The sequence below is a fragment of the Lissotriton helveticus genome, chromosome 9 (genome assembly GCF_964261635.1).
Source record: "Lissotriton helveticus chromosome 9, aLisHel1.1, whole genome shotgun sequence".
Lineage (NCBI taxonomy): Eukaryota > Metazoa > Chordata > Amphibia > Caudata > Salamandridae > Lissotriton > Lissotriton helveticus.
The window spans coordinates 243,597,957-243,622,807 of NC_136070.1; the positions used below are offsets into that span (position 1 = coordinate 243,597,957).

The 24,851-nt window shown below is 42.6% G+C and overlaps 1 protein-coding gene across 1 annotated transcript in view; it reads right to left on the bottom strand.

The window, feature by feature from the left end:
- STYX (serine/threonine/tyrosine interacting protein) overlaps positions 1-24,851 on the bottom strand; it is a 432,400-nt gene that overhangs the window by 7,986 nt on the left and 399,563 nt on the right. Inside the window, exon 10 of the mRNA XM_078659834.1 lies at positions 20,656-20,749. Within this exon, the coding sequence (XP_078515960.1) occupies positions 20,656-20,749 (94 nt within the window). The remainder of the gene's footprint in view (positions 1-20,655; positions 20,750-24,851) is intronic.

Sequence of the window (24,851 nt, forward strand, 5' to 3'; positions counted from 1 at the left end):
CCTCACTGCCATTGATGCAGATGGTTATTCTCCCACGAGGAAATTAGCTTTGCTAATAAATCACCTAGGCACAGCTTGTCGCAGGTTTTTTTTTTTTTTTGTGTCGCAGGGTTTTTGACAATTTGCCACATTATCCTTCCCCTGCATCTGAAGATACTGTTTGGAATGTTTTCATCAAAGCTAAATGACATATGGCCAAACAATATTCCGACTCCACAAGTGTCATAAGAGCGAGATTTAATTTTGCCATGTGTAAGCAATCTTCAGAGGAGTCTGTGGAAGATTATGTAGAAACTTTAAGAGTTATAGCCGAGAAGGTTGAGTTTGGCTCTGATGTTGACACTTACATAAGGGATCAGTTTATCTTCTATTGTCATTCCAAGAAGATTCAAGAGTGTCTCCTCACTTCACGTAATCCCACCTTGGCTGAAACAATTGATATTGCTAAATGCATTGCAAGATTGATTGTCACATCTAAAGTTTTGTCTAGTCATTCTAATCAAACTACACTTCTTCCCACTCAGTCCACAAATACGTCAAATGCAAGTCTGGTTTCTGATCACAATACTGTGTGTGCTATAAATGCTAAACAAACTTTCAACAAAAGGTCTTACAAAAATCAACCTTCAAGAGGCTAATTGGTTTGTTTTCTGTTTGGTTCAAGAAATCACATAGGAAACAATCCCAGTTGTTCAGCATTAGGGACAAAATGTACCAAGTGTCAGAAATGTGGGCACTTTCAGGATGTATGTAGGACTGGTATAAATACTAGCAGAGTTAAAGTTTCAAGTATTGCTTTGAACACTCCTGATGTCCAGGATTGTACTTCTCAATTTGCTAACATTCTTGTTACTGTTGGACAAGGGAGGGCGACAGACCTCCGCCTGCCCTAAAACTCTACTTCCTGTCGTGATGGCCCGGAGGACCCTAGGGGGAGGTGGGGTGGGGATCACGATTGTTCTTTGGTTGGGAATGTTTTGGGTTATATGTTGTTTCACTAGTTGGTACACTGCTCACGGGGCGAAACTGAGAGGCGCGCTCACTGCCCACCTCCTGCCAGAGGTACATTTGCACTACACGCCTGCATGGCTTCTTTGACTGACCATAGCCCCAGAGAAGGGAGTCTGGCAACGGGCCCCTATAAGGTTTGCACATGGAACGTGAATGGATTGGGGGACAAGGGTAAAAGAGGATTGGTGAAGGCATATGTTAAGAGGGTACACCCTGATATAGCCCTACTCCAGGAGACCCACCTGAAAGGTACGAAATGTGGGTTTCTGCGAGAGGACCCTACAAGGTTCTGGTACACGCGGGATACACAATGGGCTCTCGGGGGTAGCTATCTTGATCAAAAAAGTCACCTCCCTTTGTGACAAACCGGACCTGGACGGACCCTCAGGGGACGTATGTAGCAGTATTAGGGACATGGGGGCACCGGAGGGTCACGGTAGTCTCGATTTACGCTCCTCCAAAACTGCAGGACAGGACCCTCTCCAGGCTGGCTGCGATCCTGTTGGACACATCAGACACAACACACATTGTAGGTGGGGACTTTAACGACGTAATGTCCACCCCCTTGGACCGCTCAGGAAACCGGCCTGACGGACCCCAGACTACATCACTGGCTAGGGTCACGGAGACATTGGGTTTGACAGACGTCTGGCGGTGGCTGCATCCAGGCACCAGGAGCTACTCATACTACTCAGGGGCACACAAGGTACACTAGAGACTGGACTATGTCTTCCTTCCCCGGCATGCTTTTGGGGCAGATGTTGAAGCTGAATACCTAGCAAGGGGAATCTTGGACCACTCGCCCCTCTTGGTCAGGATCGGTGGGATTACCGGGGCCAGGGGTGGGGGATGGAGATTGGCGGCGTGGGATCTACAGAACGCAGAGCTCATGCGGGGCCTTAGAGCGGACACAAGTGTACTTTGCAGAAAATGTAGGTTCGGTGCAATCGGGCGTGGTAGTGTGGGAGGCATATAAAACAGTGCTCCGAGATGGGGCCCAGAATCGAATCTCATGGGAGAAACAGAAAGCGCAGGCGGAACTTACCTCCCTGGAATCCCAAATACGAACTTTAGAACGGCAGTACCAGTCCAACAGAGACCCGCAGGTGCTTCGGCGACTGACTAATTTTCAGCAGCAGTATAAAAGCCTGGTGACGGACGAGGCAAAAGCACAGGCACTAGCCACCCTACACAGATTGTATGACGTGGGGAATAAGTCAGGTAAGCTTCTAGCGTGGCTGAGCCGTAATGAAACAGATGCCAGGTGGATAGAGGGCGTGGTAGATAAGCAGGGACAGCTGCAGAGGGGGGATGGCCAGATTGTACGGACTTTCGCTTCATACTTTGGTGACTTCTAGAAGGCCAGAGACCTGGGTGAGTCGGCAGAGATCACGGACTACCTATCTACTATTCAAACCTTGACCTTAGCGTACAAGGATAAGGAGGCCCTAGAAGCAGATATCTCGGCCACTGAAATCAGGGAGGCCATAGCCAGGCTGCGGCCGGGAAAGTCCCCGGACCCCAATGGGCTACCAGCGGAATTTTAAAAAAAAGGAGCCGACTTATTGACGGCCCATCTATTAGCGCTGTTCAAGGATGCAGCTCGGGAGGGAATTCTCCCACTTGATCTGCGGATGGCCACGATTGTACCCATATATAAACAAGGCAGACCTCCGGAGGAATGCGCGTTCTATCGTCCAATCCCCCTCCTGAATGTGGAGGTTAAGCTCCTGGCGACGATCTTGGCTCTCCGCCTGCGTCTAGTGATTTCAGGCCTGGTACATCAGGACCAGACTGGATTCCTACCGGACATAGCGACTAGGCAAAATTTGAGGCGGACCCATAATTGGCTCATGGAGGTAGAGGGGTGGGATGAACCACATATGTTCCTCTCCCTGGACGCTGAAAAAGCGTTTGACGCGGTACATTGGACCTCTTTGATAAAGTTTGGCGTTGGCCCTAACTTTCGTAAGTGGGTGGGACTCCTGTATGCTGACCCTAGAGCCCGGTTTAAGGTGAACGGGATCCTCTCTGACGACTTTCCCATAAGGAGGGGGACACGGCAGGGATGCACCCTGTCCCTACTGCTCTTCGCTCACACCATTAAAATAGTGGCCTGTGCGGTTAGGCAGGAGGTGGAGGTACGGGGGATTTCGGATATCCCAAACAGATACCCAGGAACTGTTACTGTGGAGGGTGGTGGGAGGTCAGGGGAGCACAGAGGAGTATGGTTAATCGCTTGTGACGTGCCAGCTGTGTTTCTGTTGGTTAAAAATGCAAATAAAATTTTTTTTTTTACAATTAATTAAAAAAAAACATTCTTGTTACTGTTGAAGTTCCTGAATCTTTGGACAAACCCATTAAAGGGCCATTAGTTGACATTTCAATTGATGGTAGAACCATTTTGGCAATGGCTGATTCGGGAACTCCTGTAACTATTCTATCAGACATACATTTTACAAACTTTGGCTAATTGACATGTCACTTCTTACCCCTGATATCAACCACAAAGCACTCGGAAAACAACACATTGATCTCCTGGGTTACTTTTGGGATAATTTGGAGTGTCTTGGTATGTCTGTTAGGACAAACATGTATGTAACATCAAAGGAAGAGACATCATTGGTTGGAAGGACTTTGCCCTCCTAGATATCATTCTAAGTCCTGGACAAGATCCTCCAATTACCATAGGTGATCTTCCTTCAAATATTTTATCTATTCGTCAACCAGACTCAATTGTTGAAGACCTTTTAAAAATGTATCCTAATGTGTTTAAAAACTCTGTTGGCACTGTAAAAGGTACAAACTCACTATTTTGTTTAACAAAAATGCTGTTCCTATAATACATAAAGTCAGACCTGTACCTCTTAGTTAGAGAGGATTTAAAGTCTATACTTAATTATCTTCAAACTGAGGGTATCATTTCTCCAATAGATTCATCTGAATGGATTTCTCTGGTCGTTTTACGGAAACAAAAGACTGAATTTGAGGTTATGTGTGGATTTAAGATCTCCTAATAGGTAATATCCCTCTAGACCTATATTTCTTTACATAAGGCTTTTATAAGCTCACATCTGTGCACAAAGAACACTCTTTTGTAAACACAACTGATATTTCTTTTTTTCATATTTTATTTCTTTTTTCATTATTTTTTGATCATTCATCTTTTTTATATTATTACATACAAAGACATATAATGTTAAAAATTGACCAACTTTACAAAAATAAGATTTTTTTTAAGAGACAAAACTTGTGCAAAACATAGTACAAAATATGTCAATTGAAACCAACATATGGATATTGACAACTAATTGGAATATCCAAACTCACAATCCCCCTTACTCATTCACACCTCTTCTCACTCCACATCCATATCACTTACACTCTAAACATACATACTAACCACTCCATAACCAGACTACATACACAGATGAAACCATTGTGGTGAGAAACTAAACTCTACCCTCAAATGCTGTGCTGAGAGCTGGGGCGTTTCACTCAAACTGGTCAACGCACGTTTCGATGGCTTATTTTACTTTTCTTGCCATCTTCCTCAGGACCTGTTACTTTAGGGATTTGTAACGGGCAGGATGAAGGGGGAGAGCTGATTTTCTGTAATAATAATGCAGAGAGTGGATTTAAGATCTCTAAATCAAAACATTCAGGTGGATTGTCATCCTTTACCCCAATACACGAAATGTTAGCGAATGTTGGGAAGTCTAAGTTTTTTTCAACTATAGATTTACACTCAGCCTACCACCAAATTCAACTTTCTCCAAACTATCAAGCACTCATGGCTTTTGTGACCCCTTTTGGAGCATTTCAAATACTTGAGACTACCCTTTGGCCTCGCTTCAGCCGCGAGTTTTTTTCAAAAACTTATGGACAGTTTGTTTGGTGATTTTTCCCAAGTGCAACATTCCAAGATGATATCCTAATCCACACAGGAACCAAGGAGGAACATGTGCACACTCTCAACAAAGTACTAACCATCTTATAAGACAGAGGCATGACTGTTAAAGCTAATAAATGCAAATTACTTGTAAATGAAGTTGAATATTTGGGTCACACCATTTCGAGCGAGGGCATCAAACCAAAATTTTGCAATGTAGACGCAATACTTAATGCCCCTCCTCCTTCTGATAAAGATGCCTTACGGTCGTTTCTTGGCCTATTCGAATACTATGCCAGATTCGTACATGGGTACGCACAATTAGTTCACCCACTAAGATGTCTACTCAAGAAGGGGGTCAAATTTGAATGGAATGACACTTTTGAGAAAATCAAAACTTTAGTTATCAATGCTCCTGCACTACATCCTTTTGTTTCTAACACCAGTTCTTTCGTGTCCGTGGATGCCAGTCAGAAAGGCCTTGGAGCAATTTTTGGACAATGGGTCGATGGCAAAGAAAACACCATTGCTTTTGCCTCTTGTGCTCTGACACACACTGAATGCAATTACAGCACAATTGAATGGGAGCCCCTTGCCATTGTCTGGGCAGTTCAGAAATTCAAAACATATATTTGGGGATCTCAATGTGAGATTTTTACTAATCACAAACCTTTGGTTTCTTTATTGTCTGGCAATGGACTGGGGAAATCATGTGCAAGGCTAGTCAGGTTACTCTCTAAATTACAGGAATATAATCTCTTTATAAAATATATTTAAGGGGGTAAAAACATCTGGGCTGATTGTCTCTCTCGCATTCCTCTCCCTGATTGCAGTGAAGGTGAAAATGATGTCCACAAAGATTGTGTGGTTGGTCTTATAGATGCTGTTTCCATGTTCAATGGCAGTATTTCACAAGACGAATGGGCATCTGCCATGGCAACGGATGAGACTCTCAAAAAGGTGAAGTTTTCATTAAAAGTAAATAGCCCGTTAATAAAAATTTGAGCAACGATGTAAAGTGCTTTTCACAAATTAGTGAAGAATTGTCTTGAGAATGGAGTTTGTGTGAGAAATGGTTTGTTTGTACCTCCCACTCCTCTCATAGAGAAGATTATCAATATTGGTCATGAAGGCCATTTAGGAATTTCTGCTACCTGCAAAAAATAAAATATATTTACTGGAGGCGAAACTTAGACACACAAGTGGCTTCTTTTATAAGCAATTGCCTTAGTTGAATAGTTTCCGACAAACATTGGAAAACCAACAAGATGCCTTTACTTCCAGTTCCATTCCTTGATTCCCCTTGGGACAAAATTGCCTTGGACTTTTAAGGACCTTTTAATTTATTACCCTCTGACAAGAGGTTCTGCCTGGTTGCCATTGACTAACATTTTAAATGGATACATTATTCATTTGTACAGACAGCCAACTCTTCTATGGTCATTTGCTTCCTTCAAAGTATTTTCAAGGTTGAAGGTACTCCTAATTGCGATGTCACTGACAATAGTCAACCTTTTCTTTTCTATCAAGTCACCAGATTCTTAGAGAGTTCTGAGATAAAACATTGCCAAGTTGCACTATATAGTCCTTCTTCTAATGAACGAGCTGAGAGGGCCAATTGGTTTCTTAAAGAAGGAGTCCAAACCGCTATTGCAGCAAATCTTGATGTAGATGATTTTTTGCAAACTAAAGTTTGGGCTTATTTAACAACACCTCATGCCACCACTGGTGTTACACCTTTCAAAGCTCGCAGGGGCAGGGAAGCTAGATCTAAGCTCTTGCCAAAATGGTTCACTGATTTAGCTGTAGGTTCTGATTTACATCACAAGAGGAACACATTACCAGATACCCAAATGATTAAAACTAGAGTCGCTGCAAAGCAATCACTGCAAAAAAGGTTTTATGATTGTTTTTCTACATCACTTGGCCCTGATATCAAAACTAACGATTGGGTCCTCATCAAAAACCCTACAAAGTTTGCAAGGGCTAATCTAAGTTTACACTACCTGTTTGGGTGGTCACGGTCACAAAACCTTCTGTCCTCTTAGAAAACAGAGGTTGGTGGAATAAAAACAGTGTTGTAAATCTCACTGACAATCAAGTTAGTATATTTAACAAAGTTTATGCCAACAGGTCTAATGAAGATGATTTGGATTTTACTTTTGGACCTGGTTTTGACATCACAAACTTCTCTAATACACCTAATGTAAACTCTGGATCTACTTCAATTGTTCCTCCAAGTTGTTCTAATATTGCTTCACCTACTCGTTCTTCTACTTCACAAGCTGCAACACATGCAAGAGATCAACAAGTTTGTAAAATGCCTGTCAAATTTCAGGATTATGTTTTGTATTAAAGTTTTTGTATTATATGAGGGGAGAGTATGTGGTATTTTGTATTCTTTACTGTATCTTACTGTTCCTTTAATTTATTAGAATGTATTGTTTAGAACTTTGATATGTCATTTAGCCTTTATGTTCTAGCCTAGTCAGTTGTTGTTTGGATTCCTAATCCGGTAACTGCTCATGCCGTGGGCTCCGCTATGCATAATACTTTTCTTGTTATCTACTAATAAAAGTAGTTTTTGGAAACGAGCAGCGCTTCCTGGAATAACTAGCGTTCCCCTCCAGTACAGCTGGCCAAAGATTAGGTGCATGGCCTCACAGAAATCACTGAGTGGTCAGGGGTTGCTCTGGAAAAAAATCAGGAAAGCGCAGAGCTGACCCTAATTGAGGCTTCACGGAGGTGCAGGGCCTTGAGTATCAACACTAACTCGTCCGCATGTGTGGACAGATGCAGAGTAGTTGAAGACTTCTTCGACTTCTTGGATTTTTTTGTACTGTACGATTTACCCGATAACGACCAACTGGGATGACAACCATTGGGAGCGGCTGCGTGAGCAATCCCAGGACCTTCCAAGCAACCGGCATGAGTGCTCTCTCAGCGCCTTTGGGTGCATGGCACATCAATACTTGCAGACCTTCGAGTTATGGTCTTTTATGAGGCACCATAGACAGAACAAGTGGGGGTATGTCACAGACATCTGTCTGTGACAGGTGCCACACGGTTTGAAACTAGTCAGTTGCTTGAGAGTCATCCATGTCACACCAATAGAAAGGATTTTTCCTCAAAGTAGTCGACAAAACAGCTGTACTATCTGGGGCAGAAAGGAAACCACTGATGTTTTACAGCGCCAATCATTGGTGTGCAAGGGTACTGCCTTGAAAATTTCTGGATAAGTCTGACGTCTGGGAATAATGCTAAGGTAAGGAATCTGTGGGCACATTATAACCCATGAGATACCCATGAGAAACCCATTAGATGCCAGCTCCACAAAGTATGGGGTTGTTCCGTTCCCTTTCCCACCCTAAATGTGGAGTCACAACAGTCCTTTGCAGCCATAGAAGTATAAGGATTTTCTGAATTCTGAACGAAGAGAATTTCCAGGCTGTCGTGTCTATATACCTCCGTTTCATTGCAAAGTATGCTCTCAACTGCCGTATGCACATGGCTCCAGATTTTTAAATGGCCTTCCACGCTGGAGCAGGACACACTGATCACGTACTGGTCAATAACTGTTAGGTGCATCAAGGCACCAGCATGGTGCTTTGTTACGAGTGTGAAGTGGACTGGGGGAGTGTTCAAGGATGAGACGAGTCATCCATTTGTTATTCTATTTACTAAAGTATTAAAACGGAAATGCAAAGCTGATACAATTGCTCTCGGAGGTTGAATCACTGGGTTGTGCATTTTCCAAGGAAACCATGAATATTAATTTGCATACATAATACCTTGATGATATTCTGCCAGCTGGCAAAGTAGGACAAGTGAAAGACAGTTGTGTACTTATGTGGGTGTTTTGAAAGACAAACAATTAACAGTCAATCAATAATGTAATCTAACTCAGTGATTTTTTGAGTTAAAGATGTGAAATGTAGTCCAAGGTTAGGGAAACCCGGTTTATTCTAATGTAGTGCCCACTTCTTGGAGGACACATGCTGATATTTTCCACTGCTAATTTGCTGGTTCATATACTTTTGATAGATCAAAAAACAAACAATTTAAGAATATATATATATATATATAAACACATACATACACACACAAATACATACACACACAGACCCACATCTTTGAAACGAAGTAAACCATCAGCAGAAAAGTAATGGTACTTTTGTCTCTCTGGAAACTATTCTGAAATTGTTCTTTCATTTGCTTACTCCTAAGCGATGATCCATTTACTTACTGCATAGTTATGGCCTTCGTGTCTACATGTCGTGTCAGACTGGTACGAGAAGAATGCCACGACAAGTTTGCGGCAGCTGATTCCATCTTTATGCATACACCTTGCGACAGCCACAGCCATTATAAAACTCACTGGACTCTAATCCAGGATTGTTGACCATGCATCCTCCGAGCCCCAAAGACATTACATCAATCAAACTATTTGGAGGGACCACACAAGGCGTTATGCAGACACAAAGGTAAAGACCACATAGCATCGCAGGAGCTGATGATGCATGCAAGAATGCAACACTATTGTCACTGTCACCCCCAACATTAGTTTGGTAACTAATCTGATTGGTGGTCATGTTCAAGTTTTTAAGCTGTGTCATGCTGAACGTGGATCCTTGCATCAAGGCTTGCACTGTGTTTTCAGTTATTAAAGTAGTGCAAAACAGCGATGGATGGAATGCTTGCATTAAATCACAGCTATTGGTAATTAGTCTGGGTCCAGTCTATCATTACTGTGCACATCATGCCTCCTCTATTTGGGCCCAACCGTATGCAAATCAGTCTTGACCATGCTTGAATGGGGACAGTCCAGAGCAAACTGCCAGACCAGGTCCTTCCTGAATTTGTCCTGTATTGCTTGTGCTCCGGTCCAGACAGGACTGTTTTCATTGGAGCAGAGTGAAGACTGATTTAGATAAAGCTGAATCCAAATTGATGTGGCACGGTGGACAAAGAACAGTGGATTGGGACGCGGCCCGCACGATTGACTGCAGCTGAGAATTATTCAAGCATCACCTTTTTTTGTTGCCCTAAGTTTGACGTGTGTGCCCAGATGTGGGTCGTGTGCTCACTGTGCCACTGGAACTAAGCTATACCTGGCTGATGAGCTCTAATACGAACGAAACCGGTCCTGGATTACTTGCATTCAGGTTCAGGGAGGACTTGGCTATGCAGTTCGGGCTGGATTGTTCCCACTGGAGTAGGGACAGGATAGATTTGCATACGGTTGAGTCCAAACTGAGGTGGCTTGGTGGGCAGAAAAATTATGGATTGGGATGCAGCCCGAGCGATTGCCAGTGGCTGAAATTTACTCACGCAGTCCACCCATCACCTTGTTTTTGTTGCAGTACGAAGGATATGACCAGACGTGGGTTCACACGCTCACTGTGCCACTGGAATCATGGTATACCTGGCTGATGAGCCCTAATAAGGGTGAAACCAGTCATGTGTTGCTTGTGTTCTGATTGAGACAGGGTCTGGTCTGGCAGTATGGGCTGGACTGTTCCCATTGGTGCAAGTTCAAGAATGATTTCTATTTGGCGGGGTCAAAAACTGAGGTGGCATGGTGGGCAAAAACAATGGAGTGGGATGAGGCCCGAACGACTGCCAGTGACTAAGATTTATTCAAGCATTCCATCCATTACCTTGTTTTTGTTGCCCGAAGTGTTCAGTTGCTTTCACTGATACTGTTCAATATGCAGTTTCCACTCCAGTATATTTAGATTGTCGTTCAGCTTAAACAACTCAGTATAATGGTGAACACTGCATTTCTTGATATACTGACGAGCAGAGCATCTTGTGGATGAGCAAAACTGAGATGAGTCACCTGTGACAACATACATTACTAAGAGAAAAAACAGGTACGTTCGACGTGTCCGTCTTCTTTATTAGGTTCTCCCAGAGTATGCAGTAATGAAGCACGACTGAATATAATATCTTAATTAAAACCAGCTACACCATCGATCAAGGAAAATTGTAGTTTCCTCCCCACAGGAATGTGCTGGAGCCACTGGCCTCAATGGTTGAGACAAATATTTAAAATTGAGGAAACATCAGTATAAATACCTAGATGAGTAATTTGTCATAATGCAATAACTCAAGGCATCACAAAATTATTAGCCAATGAAACTATGATAGACGAGTGGATGGAGGTGATGGACAAGTGGAATACTTGACAAAAGGAGCTTCACACGCACATGAGTATTCACTGCTGCTACGTAAGTTCAATCTACGAGATAATATAACACGTTCCCACTTGAAACGAAGTACATTTGTATGAAATCCGTTGCACCTCCATGTCCTGCTCTAAGTGGACTCCTATTTGTTCACATGCGTTCAGAACAGTAGTGCCCGCATTTAGAGACATTTGGGATAAACCATGTCACTTTGCTCTCTCCTGGCCTCTTCAGACATTTTTCTTCCGGCTCTTCCCTCAGCTACATCTTGCAGGTATTATTGGCCAAAGGGCTCGCTTGAACTCAGGCTTCCTTCAAAATTAGATTCAGATGACCTTTTCACCCCATTAGGTCTGAAACATCCATCGCAGAACTCTGGGCACTGCCTCAAATCTTTCATGCCATATATGCTGCAAAATAGGTATGCTCTATACGATGAGTTTAATAACGGCTAGAACTCTTCGTCCACAAAGTCGCTACATACAAAACCAGGTTCAGGAGAAGTTCCCCAGTCATTCTAAATTTCAGTTTCAGAAAATCAATTTGAAGCTGCCTGCTGTCATGTCCCCCAAGACTGCACAACCTATTGAGGTGCCCAGAAGTAGGCCTTTATCCTCTGCACCTCCCAGGCCACTTTCTGGTAAACTATTTATTTCCCTCACATTTTGTCCCTTACCACAGAATTGTCAATAGGGTCTTGCAAAACCCTGCTAAGTTCACCTTCGCTCCATTTCTCAACAGACCGTGGGGAAGTGTGGCTCACTGGTTAGAGCAGCAGACTCTGAAGCAGAGATCGGGCCCAGGACCAGGGTTCAAGTCCCGACGCGGCAGGGTCTTGGGCTCAATGTCCGCGGACTCGATAATTCTCGCCTCAACGCCTACTCTAATCATGGGTTCCACGCTGCAACTCTGGGCAATAGCTTGCTTAATCTTCACAACGGCCCCTACAACACTGGGATGCCTGGCTTCACCTTGGGGGTGCCCAGGAGGGGCATCTCACAGGGAGAGGCAGGGTTCCACAGCGTTATACAGTGCCGGGACGCCCTGTTGGGGCAGCTGTGCGCTTTACAAAATACACTACACTTGTTGCCGATACCCCACTTTTCTTCCTGTTGGCTGACTTTATAGGGCTCCAAGGCTGATCGAATTCTTTCACCTCTGTTTCATCTTGTGGTACAATTAGCTCATAGAGCCTTTTAAGCTGTTGTTTTCACATAGAATCAGCAGCAAACTCGATCTTGGATTCTAACTCCTGATAGGGACAAATACAAGAATTGGATGCTTGGCTTTCTAGTGCCAGGCACATTTTCTTCAGGGCCTCCCATAACTCGATTAAGGGACTAGCCCTGATGACTACTGAAATTGAGGCCAACTGAATGGAGCCCAGAAGAGAGGACTGGAAGATAGACATAACTCAGATAAGTTTGGGTGAAACTAGACAAATCTAATTGTTAGACCATAGTGGGTAAAAGAGTCTGGAGAGAAGCCAAAGCCAGTTTTAAAAAAAATCATTAACCTGTAAAGGGTAAAGTTTTTTTTAGACATTCAGCCTGATGATGATGGGATGAGGTGGTAATGTGCATTGTAAGGTTTGAACGTGTTCCTCTAGGGGGGTGAAGGAACATGGGAAGAGGTGAAAAGGAGACCTGGGAAAGCACCAGTAGCTGACTGTTGTAGAAATCCAGTTTACTAGATACTGGGGAATGTATCTTTGCTTTGGCTGCATATAAAAGGATGAAAGTGTGAATCTTTTGTACATTTAAAAATTGATACAGAGTTCCCGTAGCAGGGTTACACATGAAAGATTCTACTTGTATGCTGTGTTATAATATGTGTATTTGTAAAGCACGCTATCACCTGTGATGGTATCCAGGCGATGAGGTGTGTGTGTGCCTAGCCCTGCCTATGGTAGGTTGGTACTTGAAATGTCAGGCCTTCAGCTTCTTGCAGAATCCAAGAAGAGATGAGTAGGCTCTGATATGGAGTGGGAGGTTCTTCCACACTTGGATGTAACAGAATGCCTGTCCTCTTGATGTGGTTCTGGATATGCACTCAGCAGAAGTAAGAGTTCTGCATGGCAGAGGTGTCTGGGTGGTTGGTGGAAGGAGATAGAACTGCTCAGGTAGGTGAGGCCTGAGTTGTGTAGTGCCTTGACAGTGTGTGGGAGGAGTTTGAAATGTGCATAATTCAGTATTAGGAGTCAGTGGAGCTACCCTGAGGTGTGGTGTGGTGTGGTGTGGTGTGGTGTGGTGTGATACGAGTTCTGTATGGGATGTGAAGGCTGAGACTGGCTGTGGAGTTCTGGATAGTTTGTAGTCTTCTAGTGAGTTGCTTGATGATCTTGGAGTACATGATGTCCTTGTAGCCCCACTTGCTATTGACTACGACGGTAGTGATGATTTATCTAATGTTGCTTGGGAGCCATTTAAAGATCTTCCTCCGCATCTTCATGGTGTGGAAGAAGGATGCAGTGACGGTGTTGACTTGTGCAGTCATATCCAGTTTGGTGCTGGTGATGATTCAGAGGTTCCTGGCTTGGAGGTACATCTGAATTCAGCCAGGCATCAGTTGGAGGCCCAAGGCGGGGGGTGTCCTGTCCAAAGATCACTACTTCTATCTTGTCAGTGTTGAGCTTGAAACAGTTGGCTTTCATCCACTTAGCGACTTTGGTCATGGAGGCGGTGAACTAGTTTCTTGGGGTGAGGGGTCTAGTCTTGAGAGGGAGAGTATGAGCTGCGTGCATTTGGTGTAGGAGAGGATGTTGATGTTGTGTGCAGGGAGAACGCGGGCCAAAGGGATCATGAATGTATTGAAGAGTGTGGGGCCGAGTGACCCTTACGGCACTTCACAGAGGAGTTTGAGGGCTTCAGAGGAGTAAGGGGTCTGCCTGACAGCCTGTGTTCTATCCATTAAGATCAAGAGGACAGCAGGCACTTGGATGTCAACCTTATGAAGCCCCTGACGAGGATGGGGTGTGAGACCATGTCAAATGCTGCAGAAAGGGGCCCTGGAGAATGAGGCCTGCTGTGTCTCTTCTGTCAAATATCATGTAGATGTCTATGGTGGTCATTAAGTGCAGGGGCAGCTCCTCCGTAATGGCGGAGGAGCATTGCCCCACTGCCAGCAGATGATGAATGAAACGATATTCAAACATTGTTATTATTGTTTTATCTCTGAGCTGCTTACGTGGGAGGAGCCGTGGTGGGCACTTATAAGTGCGCATGTCTGTTTGGTCGGCTGGCCAAACAGATATGTGCACTAATGTTTCTCCAACCCAGCGGCAGGTAATTCATTTTATTTATTTTTCTTTCGATTCCCAGGCCCCCCACTCCACGTGCACCCCTCCCACACCACCTGACCAGGTTAGATTGGCGACAGGCACCCCTGGATACGTGCCATTTCTTGTTACTGTGGTTGGGGTTGAATCCGGAATGTGGGGTGCTGAGGATCTGGCAGTTGCTGATTTGGTCACTGAGGAGTCTGCTGATTAGTTTCTTTAAGACCTTTGCAGGGTATGGTAGGAAGGAGATGGGTCTATAGTTGGAAAGTGTGGCAGGGTTAGCGGGTGTTTCTTGAGTAGGAGAAAAGACAGTTGAATGTTTCCAGGTATCTGGGAATGTGGAGTTGAGGGAGGCATTGAGGATGTGTATTAGAGCTTTGCTGATTGGTAGAAGTCCTTGGTGAAAGTGTGGTGGGGCAAGGGTCAGATGGGGCTCTCGAGTGATTGTTTTCATGGTAGCAGTGGTTTCGACAGTGATGATAGTGAGCTATTGGCATGGTAAGACTAAAGAGATGGGGTCATATTTTTGCTACATTACTTGTGCTTCACCATTTTATTATATTATACGCAAGATGTGATGTTGCGTGCCTCTTTTGCATGTTCTGGGTTGGAAATGATTTTGTAGCATTTCCATACAGTAGTCATGCCACAGTCTCTTCCACTGCTCGATGCAGAGATTAGATTTCAATGGAGGGATTTAAATTTGGTAGCTTGTCACTTGTTTTATGAGTGCAATTGCATGGATGGTGATAACCTTAACAAGCTGGTTTCTTTGTATATTTTGAGGATGTATTTATTTCATGACTGGTCATTGTATTAAGCAGTATTTTGATACAAGCGTGGAACTGAACAACCGTTAGCTACTTTTGTGCTTTTTGGACACTAGGAATATAACAGAGAAGACATCTATCCGTATTAATCTGAAACAAAAGGAGTGTCAGCTTTAATGTCAGTGTCTATTGTAGAGTAATAACAAGTAATATTATTAATTCAGTAGATGGAGAAAAAAACTAAATGTGCTGAGCGCAGTTCCCTGTCAAAAGGGGCAAGTTCATAAAATATTTTTTTAATAAATTGAATAACAATTACATTTTTAAACAGTCACAACTGGAAAAGAACATGAAAACCAATCCCCAATTGGCTTCAATAACAAGTTTTCCTTTCCTGCCCTTGTGATAGGCCTCAATGCCAGTAGTGTGAAATTGCAGCCTTAAACTCGTAACTCTGTGAGTGAGGATTATTACTTTGAAGTGGTCACGGGGCTTAAGTGTCTCATGACCTGGAGAGCTATGCTGGCATGAACTGTGTCCTAGCAGGGTCACCCAAGCCGGACAGGTCAAAGGGTAGAGACCAGATGAATCGCGATCCTCTGGGCTTCCAGGATGAGGGTTGAGCACAAGGCTAACAACCTTGTCCCATGAAGGAAGGGTGGCTCAAACTGAGAGAAGTGACCCAGCAGTGCAGGTAACGCTACCTCTAGCCCAAGAACAGGACTTGCCCTTATGCCCCGTGTCTGCTGTTGTGGGACACTGTCCTTCAAATTGCTTGGGTTAATGCACAACCAGAGTACCTGACAGGAGGTGGGGATTTTGATGGTTGGTGATCTACATATACAATGGAAACTATGCACAGTGCAAGAACTACAAGATGAATATGGAGAAATCGCAGGCCAATTCATTACATTCAATGCTTTATTACACACACTTGGGTGCCTATAGGGACGAGTCAGATTGGAGCTACCCACATACATCACCTTACATCTTTTTCTCAATGCACGACTGTGCATGAGGGGCAGTCTCCTAGCACTATAGGTCACTGTTAAAAATGCATGCGCCACCAAGAAACACATTTAAGGGCTACAGGGATGCAAGACACAGGAATGGACATAACAGAGGAACTGGACACATGACCTGTGTGGTGTAATGCTCACGTACCCAGTTTAATTGCCTCCACCAGACCAATCTAACACCCAAGTGCAAAGCCCATATCTACAAGGGCGGGGACTCCAGATGATCTTATTGTCACAATTGGAGGCAGACTTCTACCACATGGTTTTGTAGTACCCAGAAATATCACACTTTTGGGAGAAGCTGCTTGAAGTGGTAGCAAAATTAACAATGAAGAAACTAGCACCTGGAGCCCATGCTGTGCCTTATGGTCATAATGTCCAGACCTAAGAAATCCACATATGTTAACAAATTTGTAGAGTTGGGGCTGGTCCTGGCTAAGTGCTGAATTGCAAAGTCTTGGAAATCGTCCAGGGACTTGGAAATTGGCCCGTGGCTGAGGGATTTACTGAAATGGGCTACTGCTGAGTTTGTGGCATCGAGACAGTGGACGGGAGGAACGCTTGAGGCAAAATCTGTTGTAAATAAAATATTACTGAGCTATGGAGTTCATAGGAAGATTAAACCTCTTTACAGCTCTTTCCAGAAGAGAATAAAATTTGGAAACATCCGTCTGATCTGGAAGGAAAGGTGTGTCATCTCCTTTTCTAGATGGTCACAATAGCATCAGCTATATCATCTTCACCTCTGATGGAAGTTCACCTTCTTCCTCATCTACATCAGCATAGATATAATAATTGTGATTGTCACCCACATCTTCAGGCGTAGGTTGAACCACTGGTCTCTGAACTACTCTGGGTGATGCTCTAGGCGGCGGTTGAGTGGTTGAGTAGTAACTGCTGTGGAGGAGAATTAGCGGATACAAGCGTAGGCTGTTGTGGTAGATGTTGTGGTACCAACTTTTGAAAAGTTTCCATTGTTTCTTGTAATGTAGTCAAAAATGCCGTAGGCACCTGAACAACCTCAGCGCATCCATGCCTAGGAGGAATGCAAGACCTTGAAGTATGACGAAAACTTTCCTGATGCTAATCAAGGTATAAATAAAAATAATTTTCCTCCATGTCTTCGCCAACTTCCGGCACATATTGCATATTCAAATGAGCTGGGCTATACGCAGTCTTCGAACCATTTTCACTTGCCTCATCTTCCTGATCAGAATGCAGAATCTGCGCTGGATGGTGAAGTTGATACCTTTAATGGTGAAAGCAGAGGAGTGAAAACTGCATCTGATGGCGTCAACGGAATGGTCATCGACTGCATCGTCGTCAACGATGGCATAGCCTCTACCATCGATGGGGCTGATTTCTTGGTTAACGAGATCAGCATGAACGGGTCCAACAGTATTGGCTTGCTAGATGCATGCTTTCCAAATTTAATGTCAGAAGGGGTGGCTGCAAGCGCTGGTCCAAACCTATCCAACTCAGGAAGCTGAATAAGTCTCCGTTTTTCGACCTGCCTTCGTGAAAGGGCTTGGAGGAGTACTTTTAATGTAATGTTCCCTGAACACGGGGGCATCTTCTTTAAAAGGGGAATATTCTTCTTTGCCATCAGATATAATCTTCTTTCTGTGTCCCTATGAGTCTTAGGAGAAAAACTCTGACAAATGTCACATTTAGATGTCTTATGTTTAGGATAAAGGCAATAAATACATTGTAAATGTGGATCTTCAATGTAAATCTTTTTAGGGCCACAATACGAGAGGCATACCAAATGTGGATCTGTCACCGACATTTGTTGGTGACAGGCACTACAGGGCTTGAAACCAGCCTTCTTAGTGGACATCCTCGACGCACCACGAGACAAAGTCTCAAAAAACTCTTGGCAACACATGGAAAAAAGTTCATTAAAAAAAAGAGTGGGAGTAGCTCTTCTTCGGATCTGCGCTGACTGGTGCGGTAAGAAAAGAACTGACATCAGAGCGCTGCAGTTGCACCTATACAGGCACTGCACACTTCACACTCTGCATCACACAGAAACGAACTATGCCACCTACCGACGAGCAGGGATACTGGCTATGAAAAATGTACGGAGCCAGTCTGACGCCTGGGGAATATAAGATGAGGAATTTGCAGTAGAGGTCTCTATCAATTAACCTGAAAGTAGAAATGTTTGAGCAGACACTGAAACATCAACAAATATCCTCCATCCACTGTTTATATGGATCTAGGAGAGAAAAAAAGTACCAGAAGACTGTAACCAAGGCTTTATCATTACAATTCCAAAGAAGGGAGCGTTAAACTTTAACTGGTGTGGAATCCGGAGCAAAATCCTGGCGAAAATCGACATAGAGCGCACATCTGACGCTGTGAAGAAGGAGTTAAGAAAAAAAAACACCACAGGTACACGAGGAATACTCTCCTTAAACACTTTACTCTGCTGATGCCACACTTACATTGCCATAATAGTCTAAGGTCCCGTAAACAGAGAGCCGGTTACACAGATTCAATACATTGTCTAAGATTGATCAAAACTCTAATCAGCCCTAAAGAAGTGAAGGTATTACCTGCCTATTGACTTAACACGTATTGGTTGAACTGTGTTAATTGCTGAACTATTGTATGCTGGTTACACATCTCCTTTTTGATTGTATCACATATTGGCTGTGAGAAAAGCAACTAACCTAGCTTGAGAAAACGTGTGGACTTCAATTCCATGTGATCCAAACAGAACATTTTGTATTAAAGATGACTTTACAACATTTCCAGTTTATACTACTATTGACTCTCTAATATACCAGAGTGCTCGGATTGGTTTGTTGAAGGAAAAAAAACAAGCTGGGTTTGAAAGGGCAGAGGGAGTGTTGATCAGATCCTTCCTCTAAGCAACATCATAGATCAGTATATGGAGTGGCAGAAACTACTATACATTAACTTTATTGATTTTGAGAAAGCGTGAGACAGTATCCACAGTGACAGCCTCTGGCATATACTGCGAGCCTAGGGCATACCGTAGAGATAGTTTTCTTTATCAAGAGGTTTTATGATAATTTGATCTGCAAGGTGGGAGATAGGGAGTATAGGTTGGAGGTCAAGACCAGTGTGAGACACTGATGCATTATGTCAGTGTTGCTCTTTAACCTAGTCATCGACTTGGTGATGTGACGCACAATTGAAGACCACGCCAGAGGCACTAGATGGACCTTATTCTCTACAATTAAGGACCTTGACTATGCAGATGACCATGCCTCGCTCCCTCACATATACCAGCATATGAAAAGAAAGAAGTATTGCCTCAACATATATGCATAGCAAGTGGCAATGAAGAAATCTTAAGTCATACCACTTAACATCTCCAAAAGTTAAAGTTCTTAAAAAGTGAAGGCATGTTGCCTGTGAGAACAAATGAGATGAAAATACCTTCAGAAAAAGACAGTGAAAAAAAATCTTTACAGAAACATTATTAGAAAAATGTAGGTGATGTCGAGCAAATGTAAAAACGCAACAAATTTGGTGCCTGAGCCAAAAATAGCTTTCAAAATGGCAGAAAGGGTTTGGGATATTTTACATTGGGTAGGAAAAAAACGACATAAGTCACCATTCTATAAGAGGACAGTGAAATATTCCAAAGTTCTTAAAGAGGTAGGGGCAGTTTTAATGCTCAACAGTAAACTGTACAAGGACAGCATTTCTTGCTTTTACTTTTGCTCTAAAGTATAATTCAGTAGTGTTGTTTGAGTCACATGAGGAAGTTCTGCTCAACAGATTTATGTTTTCCATTTATTTATATTTAGTTTACATTCAAAAAGCAATTTTTATTAATATGTAATCTGCATCCCACACTTGCACACAGATATTCACATTTTTAGATAGGATCAGTTAGTGTATAATTTATAATACCCACCTAGCAGTCCAGATAATGCAGCAGGTAGATAGATATCAGGGCTCTGCGACATCATACCTCCAGTTAATTCACACACAAATGAACCCGTCAGGCAGTTCACAGACCCAGGTAACCCAGTTAGCAAGTGCACGCTAGCAAGATCTCCAGCCACAGTCAACAAACTGTATACCTTGTTAGCCAACAAAATATCATCCATGTTCACACTGCCTACTACCTCCCCCAACTCTCACACGCCACCAGACTTTGGGGATGCAATGGAATCCTCAAAACCATGGCAAGAAGTTATCAAACCTGACTGGGAGGGTGCACACCAAATAATTATGAATAACACAACATAATTATATGCCAATGTATACAACCATGCTGTGGTGGCTTGTAACTCTGAAAGCACCACTGTGCAATTAACATGGGATTTATTGCTGCACTAGAAAAAATATAATCATGGATTATTTATATCCGGAGGCAACAATGAGTGAGAAGGGCGAAAAGAGCGGGAAAGTGTGGGGGAAATAAAAAAATCAGCAAAGAGAGAAACAGAAGGATATGAAGAGAATGTATTTCTGTAAAAGTGGTCTCATTAAAAAAAAACCTTACCTGTGGTTCCAGGCTGCAGTGTTAACGATCTTCCAATCTGCAACGGGGACATCATCTTTATTGTTAATTTTGCTAGATATATGGCTTCATATTCCTAAACACAAAAATGAGACAAACATTGCGTTCGTTAAAATGTATGTTTGTCTTTTTACAAATGCCTGACATTTTACTTTAAACGGGTTACAAAAATCAAGAGCTCTGCTCTGGCAGCAAATGTTCAATATCCGTATAACTAACTAACTAACTAACTAACACTCTCTTCTCTTTACGGCGCAATGGAGGTTGGGAGTGAAAGTCTGAGAACAATGAGCCACAAGTGACTGCCCTCTCTGTAACTCCTAATCTCCAAAGGCTTTCAGCACCTGAATCATTTTACCAATGCGAAGAGCCAAGCAAGGCTTTCACTAATGTTAAAACTCGGGGGGCCACCAATGATTTATGTACAATGCAATGTACTTTGATATCTTCGATCCAGTCACAATTTTCAATCAGGTTCATTCAGAGTCAAAAAATCAGAAGGCAACAGGAGCTGATGTGTTCTCACCCACGTCTAAACAGGTGTGTGAAGGCACTCTTAAGAATCCATTGTGCCACGATTACACCGTATGCCTTCCAGTATGGAATTTTATGTATGGATCTGTGGATATTTAGATTTACCAAGAAAGCAAGGGAGAGGGCGTCAGGGAGGGCAATCCAGGAAAATTAAGATTGTGGAACGACATTTGTTGGAGTAGAACCTGCAATGTAGATTTAGTGTTCTCTGATGAGCTGGGAATTCAGAACAAATCGGATTTGAAAGGTCGGGCAGTTCTGATGGTGACAGGGATGCTGTTCCAGATTGCAAGGCTGTGTATGGAGAAGGTCTGGTTTCCCCCTGTTTGTAGCTTTTTAAGCTCTAGTCTGTCCAGTGATGCTTTAGAAAACATGGGTTCTCTTTACTCTGCGCTAGCAAGAACAGCTTTGTGTGACTAAACTGGCAACGCCAAAGGAGCAGTCCGAAGAAAACATTCTTGCAAAATTACTGAGGCACTGCATGAGAGGTAGGGATCGCTCGTCATCACTCGGTACTGAATGACATTCCCATCTCCCCGACATACTCACATTTAATTACAGAATGCAGAGCTTTCAAAGTCTTGGGGGAAGGTCCAATTCTGACCATCTTGCTAAATTACTAAAGGGCAAATTAATAATTTCTGAGCAATGCTACTATGATTTGGGGATTTAGGAACTGTGCAGAATCACAAACCTATAGATCAGATTACAAAACCATACAAAACCGATAAGTCATCCTAATTAAGTACTCACTTAAAAAAGTTAGGTCACAAACTTCCAAGGCACGTTATCATGCCTGTCCTAGCTTTCCGCTGTCCCAATCGAGGGATATACCTGCAAGTATGCTCAATGGATTGGAAAAATCAGATGCCACCTACGTATGGTGAAAATGCCCCAAAATCATTGTATCATCAAAAGAAGTCCTTAGCAATAAACCTTACTGATCTTAAAAAGGATACAACCCCTATCCCTCACAAGGAGGCATGCTTCATCATATAGGTGCTCCTTCACCAGCACCAATTAGTGCTAGAAGAGATTCCTCTAGGGATCTTAAATGGGAGCTGTGTTTTGAAAGTGTGAAGGGTCATCATAAATTAAGATTGGATTACAATAGGAACGATCGATGACATGCATAGAATAGGGCTAATTTTTATTTCAACCAAAATATGCTAATCATAAAAACGATGAAACCATAATTCAAAAATATTTTAATTCCTCGATCTACCTAGATAAAACCTTTTTTGATGGTGTTTGGTCAAGCAATGTGCGGTATGACGCACAATCTGTTTAATTTAGATGATGCTACTTTCCCCTTTATGAAGGAAAGTAGTTTATTATATGATGATGGTGTGGTTGTGTGACATCACCATGTAATAAACAAATAAACCCGTAACAGGTCCAGTCAGACTCATTTAAAAACCTTCAGCTCAGTCCTGGCTAGCTGTGGACATGGCCTGGAACCTCACTTAAATGCAAATACAACGGAGAGGGAAAAAAAGCTCGCAGCTTGTTATCTCTTCACAGGTACTTAAGAGAGGCAAGCTTTTGACTTTGTTCAGTCCCTTTATGTAAGTAAGTGCATGCACTGTAAGAATGTCAGATGTGTTGGCCTGTATTTACAAAAACAACAATTTAAATAGTACTATTTTATTTCTTTTATAGCGCTACGATCCCAATACAGGGTGTCAGAGCGCTTTACATAACATACACATTAGACGTTTATAATAAATCACTAAGTGTGTAAATCATTGTACAAGATGTGTTACATGAGTCAGTGAGGGTTATAAGGTGTAGGAGTCACATTCTACACAGCTCACTGTGCTATATTAGAAGGATTATAATTTATGAACTGCAATTAACAAAAAGATCTGTGTTCAAAGCAGTAACTTACATATCTAGCTACATAAAATAAAAATCTCTCACCTGCATTTTACGTGATGTGCTGTGCAGGATACACATTAACCTTCTATACTACTTTGATGCAAATCAGGGACTACACAAAACACAGATCTCTCCAACAAATGCTTTAACCTCCAGAGTTATCTCACCATTATTGTTCTTCCCTGGGATTTACTGGGCACCTCAGTAGCAGATGCCTTAACCCCATAAAATAGTTTAAAATGCACACCTTACAACCAATTAAGTAGTAGAGATTTACTGCTACTCCTTGTTGCCAATTTCTTTGTGGCACGGCTTTGAGAATTTTTCTTTTTTATTAGTTGTGGCCCCGATTTTGCGTTGGGATTGCACTACTTTTTTTGGCATGAGCCCAAAGCAAAATCTAATTTGTTAAATCGCATAAGTTGCTTACATGTACTTATGATATACCTGATAAACATATGTGTGAGGTCTTAATATCTTATGTCACTTCCAGAGAGATAACTTCCTGTGATCCTATGTGCAATGCCACGCTCCGTGGTGTCATTTGCTGTGGTGGCACGCGCCATGATGTCACTTGCAAACTACGCAACTTGGTTAGTCTCCCCAATTCTTTTTTTTTTGGTAGTAGGTGGAAGGTGGGGGGTCAGTAAGTATAATCATGTGTGCAATTTGTTTTTTACTGCGGGGAGCAGCGTTGGGCACCAACGCATTCCCTCGCTTCTTGCTTCGGGAGCAAGTTCGCTGATTGGCAGCCAGCAACATGAGAAAAATGTTGCTTCCAGCCTTTATAGGACAAGGGGACTTAGCATAGCAAACAAATACTCTCAGACACTTTAAACATGCCTATTTGAAAGTGGAAGTCTCTGATAAAACAGTTTCCATTGATTTAAGACTGTAAAGGAATGATTACGAGAAAAATCAAGTGCCGCAATAATGCTGCAAAACTTCAATTTTTGTGCCACAAAATTTCAATTTTTGTGTTGCAAAATTTGCAAATCTAAGCCACAATATATTCTAGGGGGTCTGAGTAGCGATAACCTAACTTTTGGTAGCAAGGTGCTACAGGTTGTTGGATTCAGACAGCTTTTGTAATTTCAAAGTGAACATACACTAATGCTATTTTAACTGACATGAGCACCCAATACCCCCACCCCGGCCCTTTAAGGTAATCTATGTTGGTTTATTTACTTTGTATTCGGCTCATATACATAAAATCCATATCGTGGGCAACCACTATTTAGAGTTACTGCCACTTCATTATCCCCTGCCTTTTAAACAAACCATAGAAACTATGTTCAGTAACTTGATAATTTAGAGTCAGGCAACTGTTTAAGGATATTGGTACTGTGTATCCCAGTATTGGCTCAGGGACCGCTCATCAGTACAGGTTCCAGAAGGACACATCTATTCGTATACACGAAGGTACTCACAACAGGACTATTGCATGTCACCACATCGTCACTTTACTGTAGTGCATTGTGTCAAGTACGTGTCCTATGTAGGGAGAAGCAGCCAACTGTCAGACAACAGGAAATTATGTCACGGGTATTTTGAACCTGTTTCAAGTATCTGACTGTCAACCTGTTAAATCTAATTACAGCATAACAAAGTTTAGGTTTTAAAAAGCAAGTATAATATTCTTTGTTCTTCGTGTTAAATGGAAATTGCATTCTAAAATCATTATGCGTACATTGATTATCACGTTCAACACAATAGTTACTGGGAGCGTCTAAGTATCTACTGGGATGTATTATTTATCTATC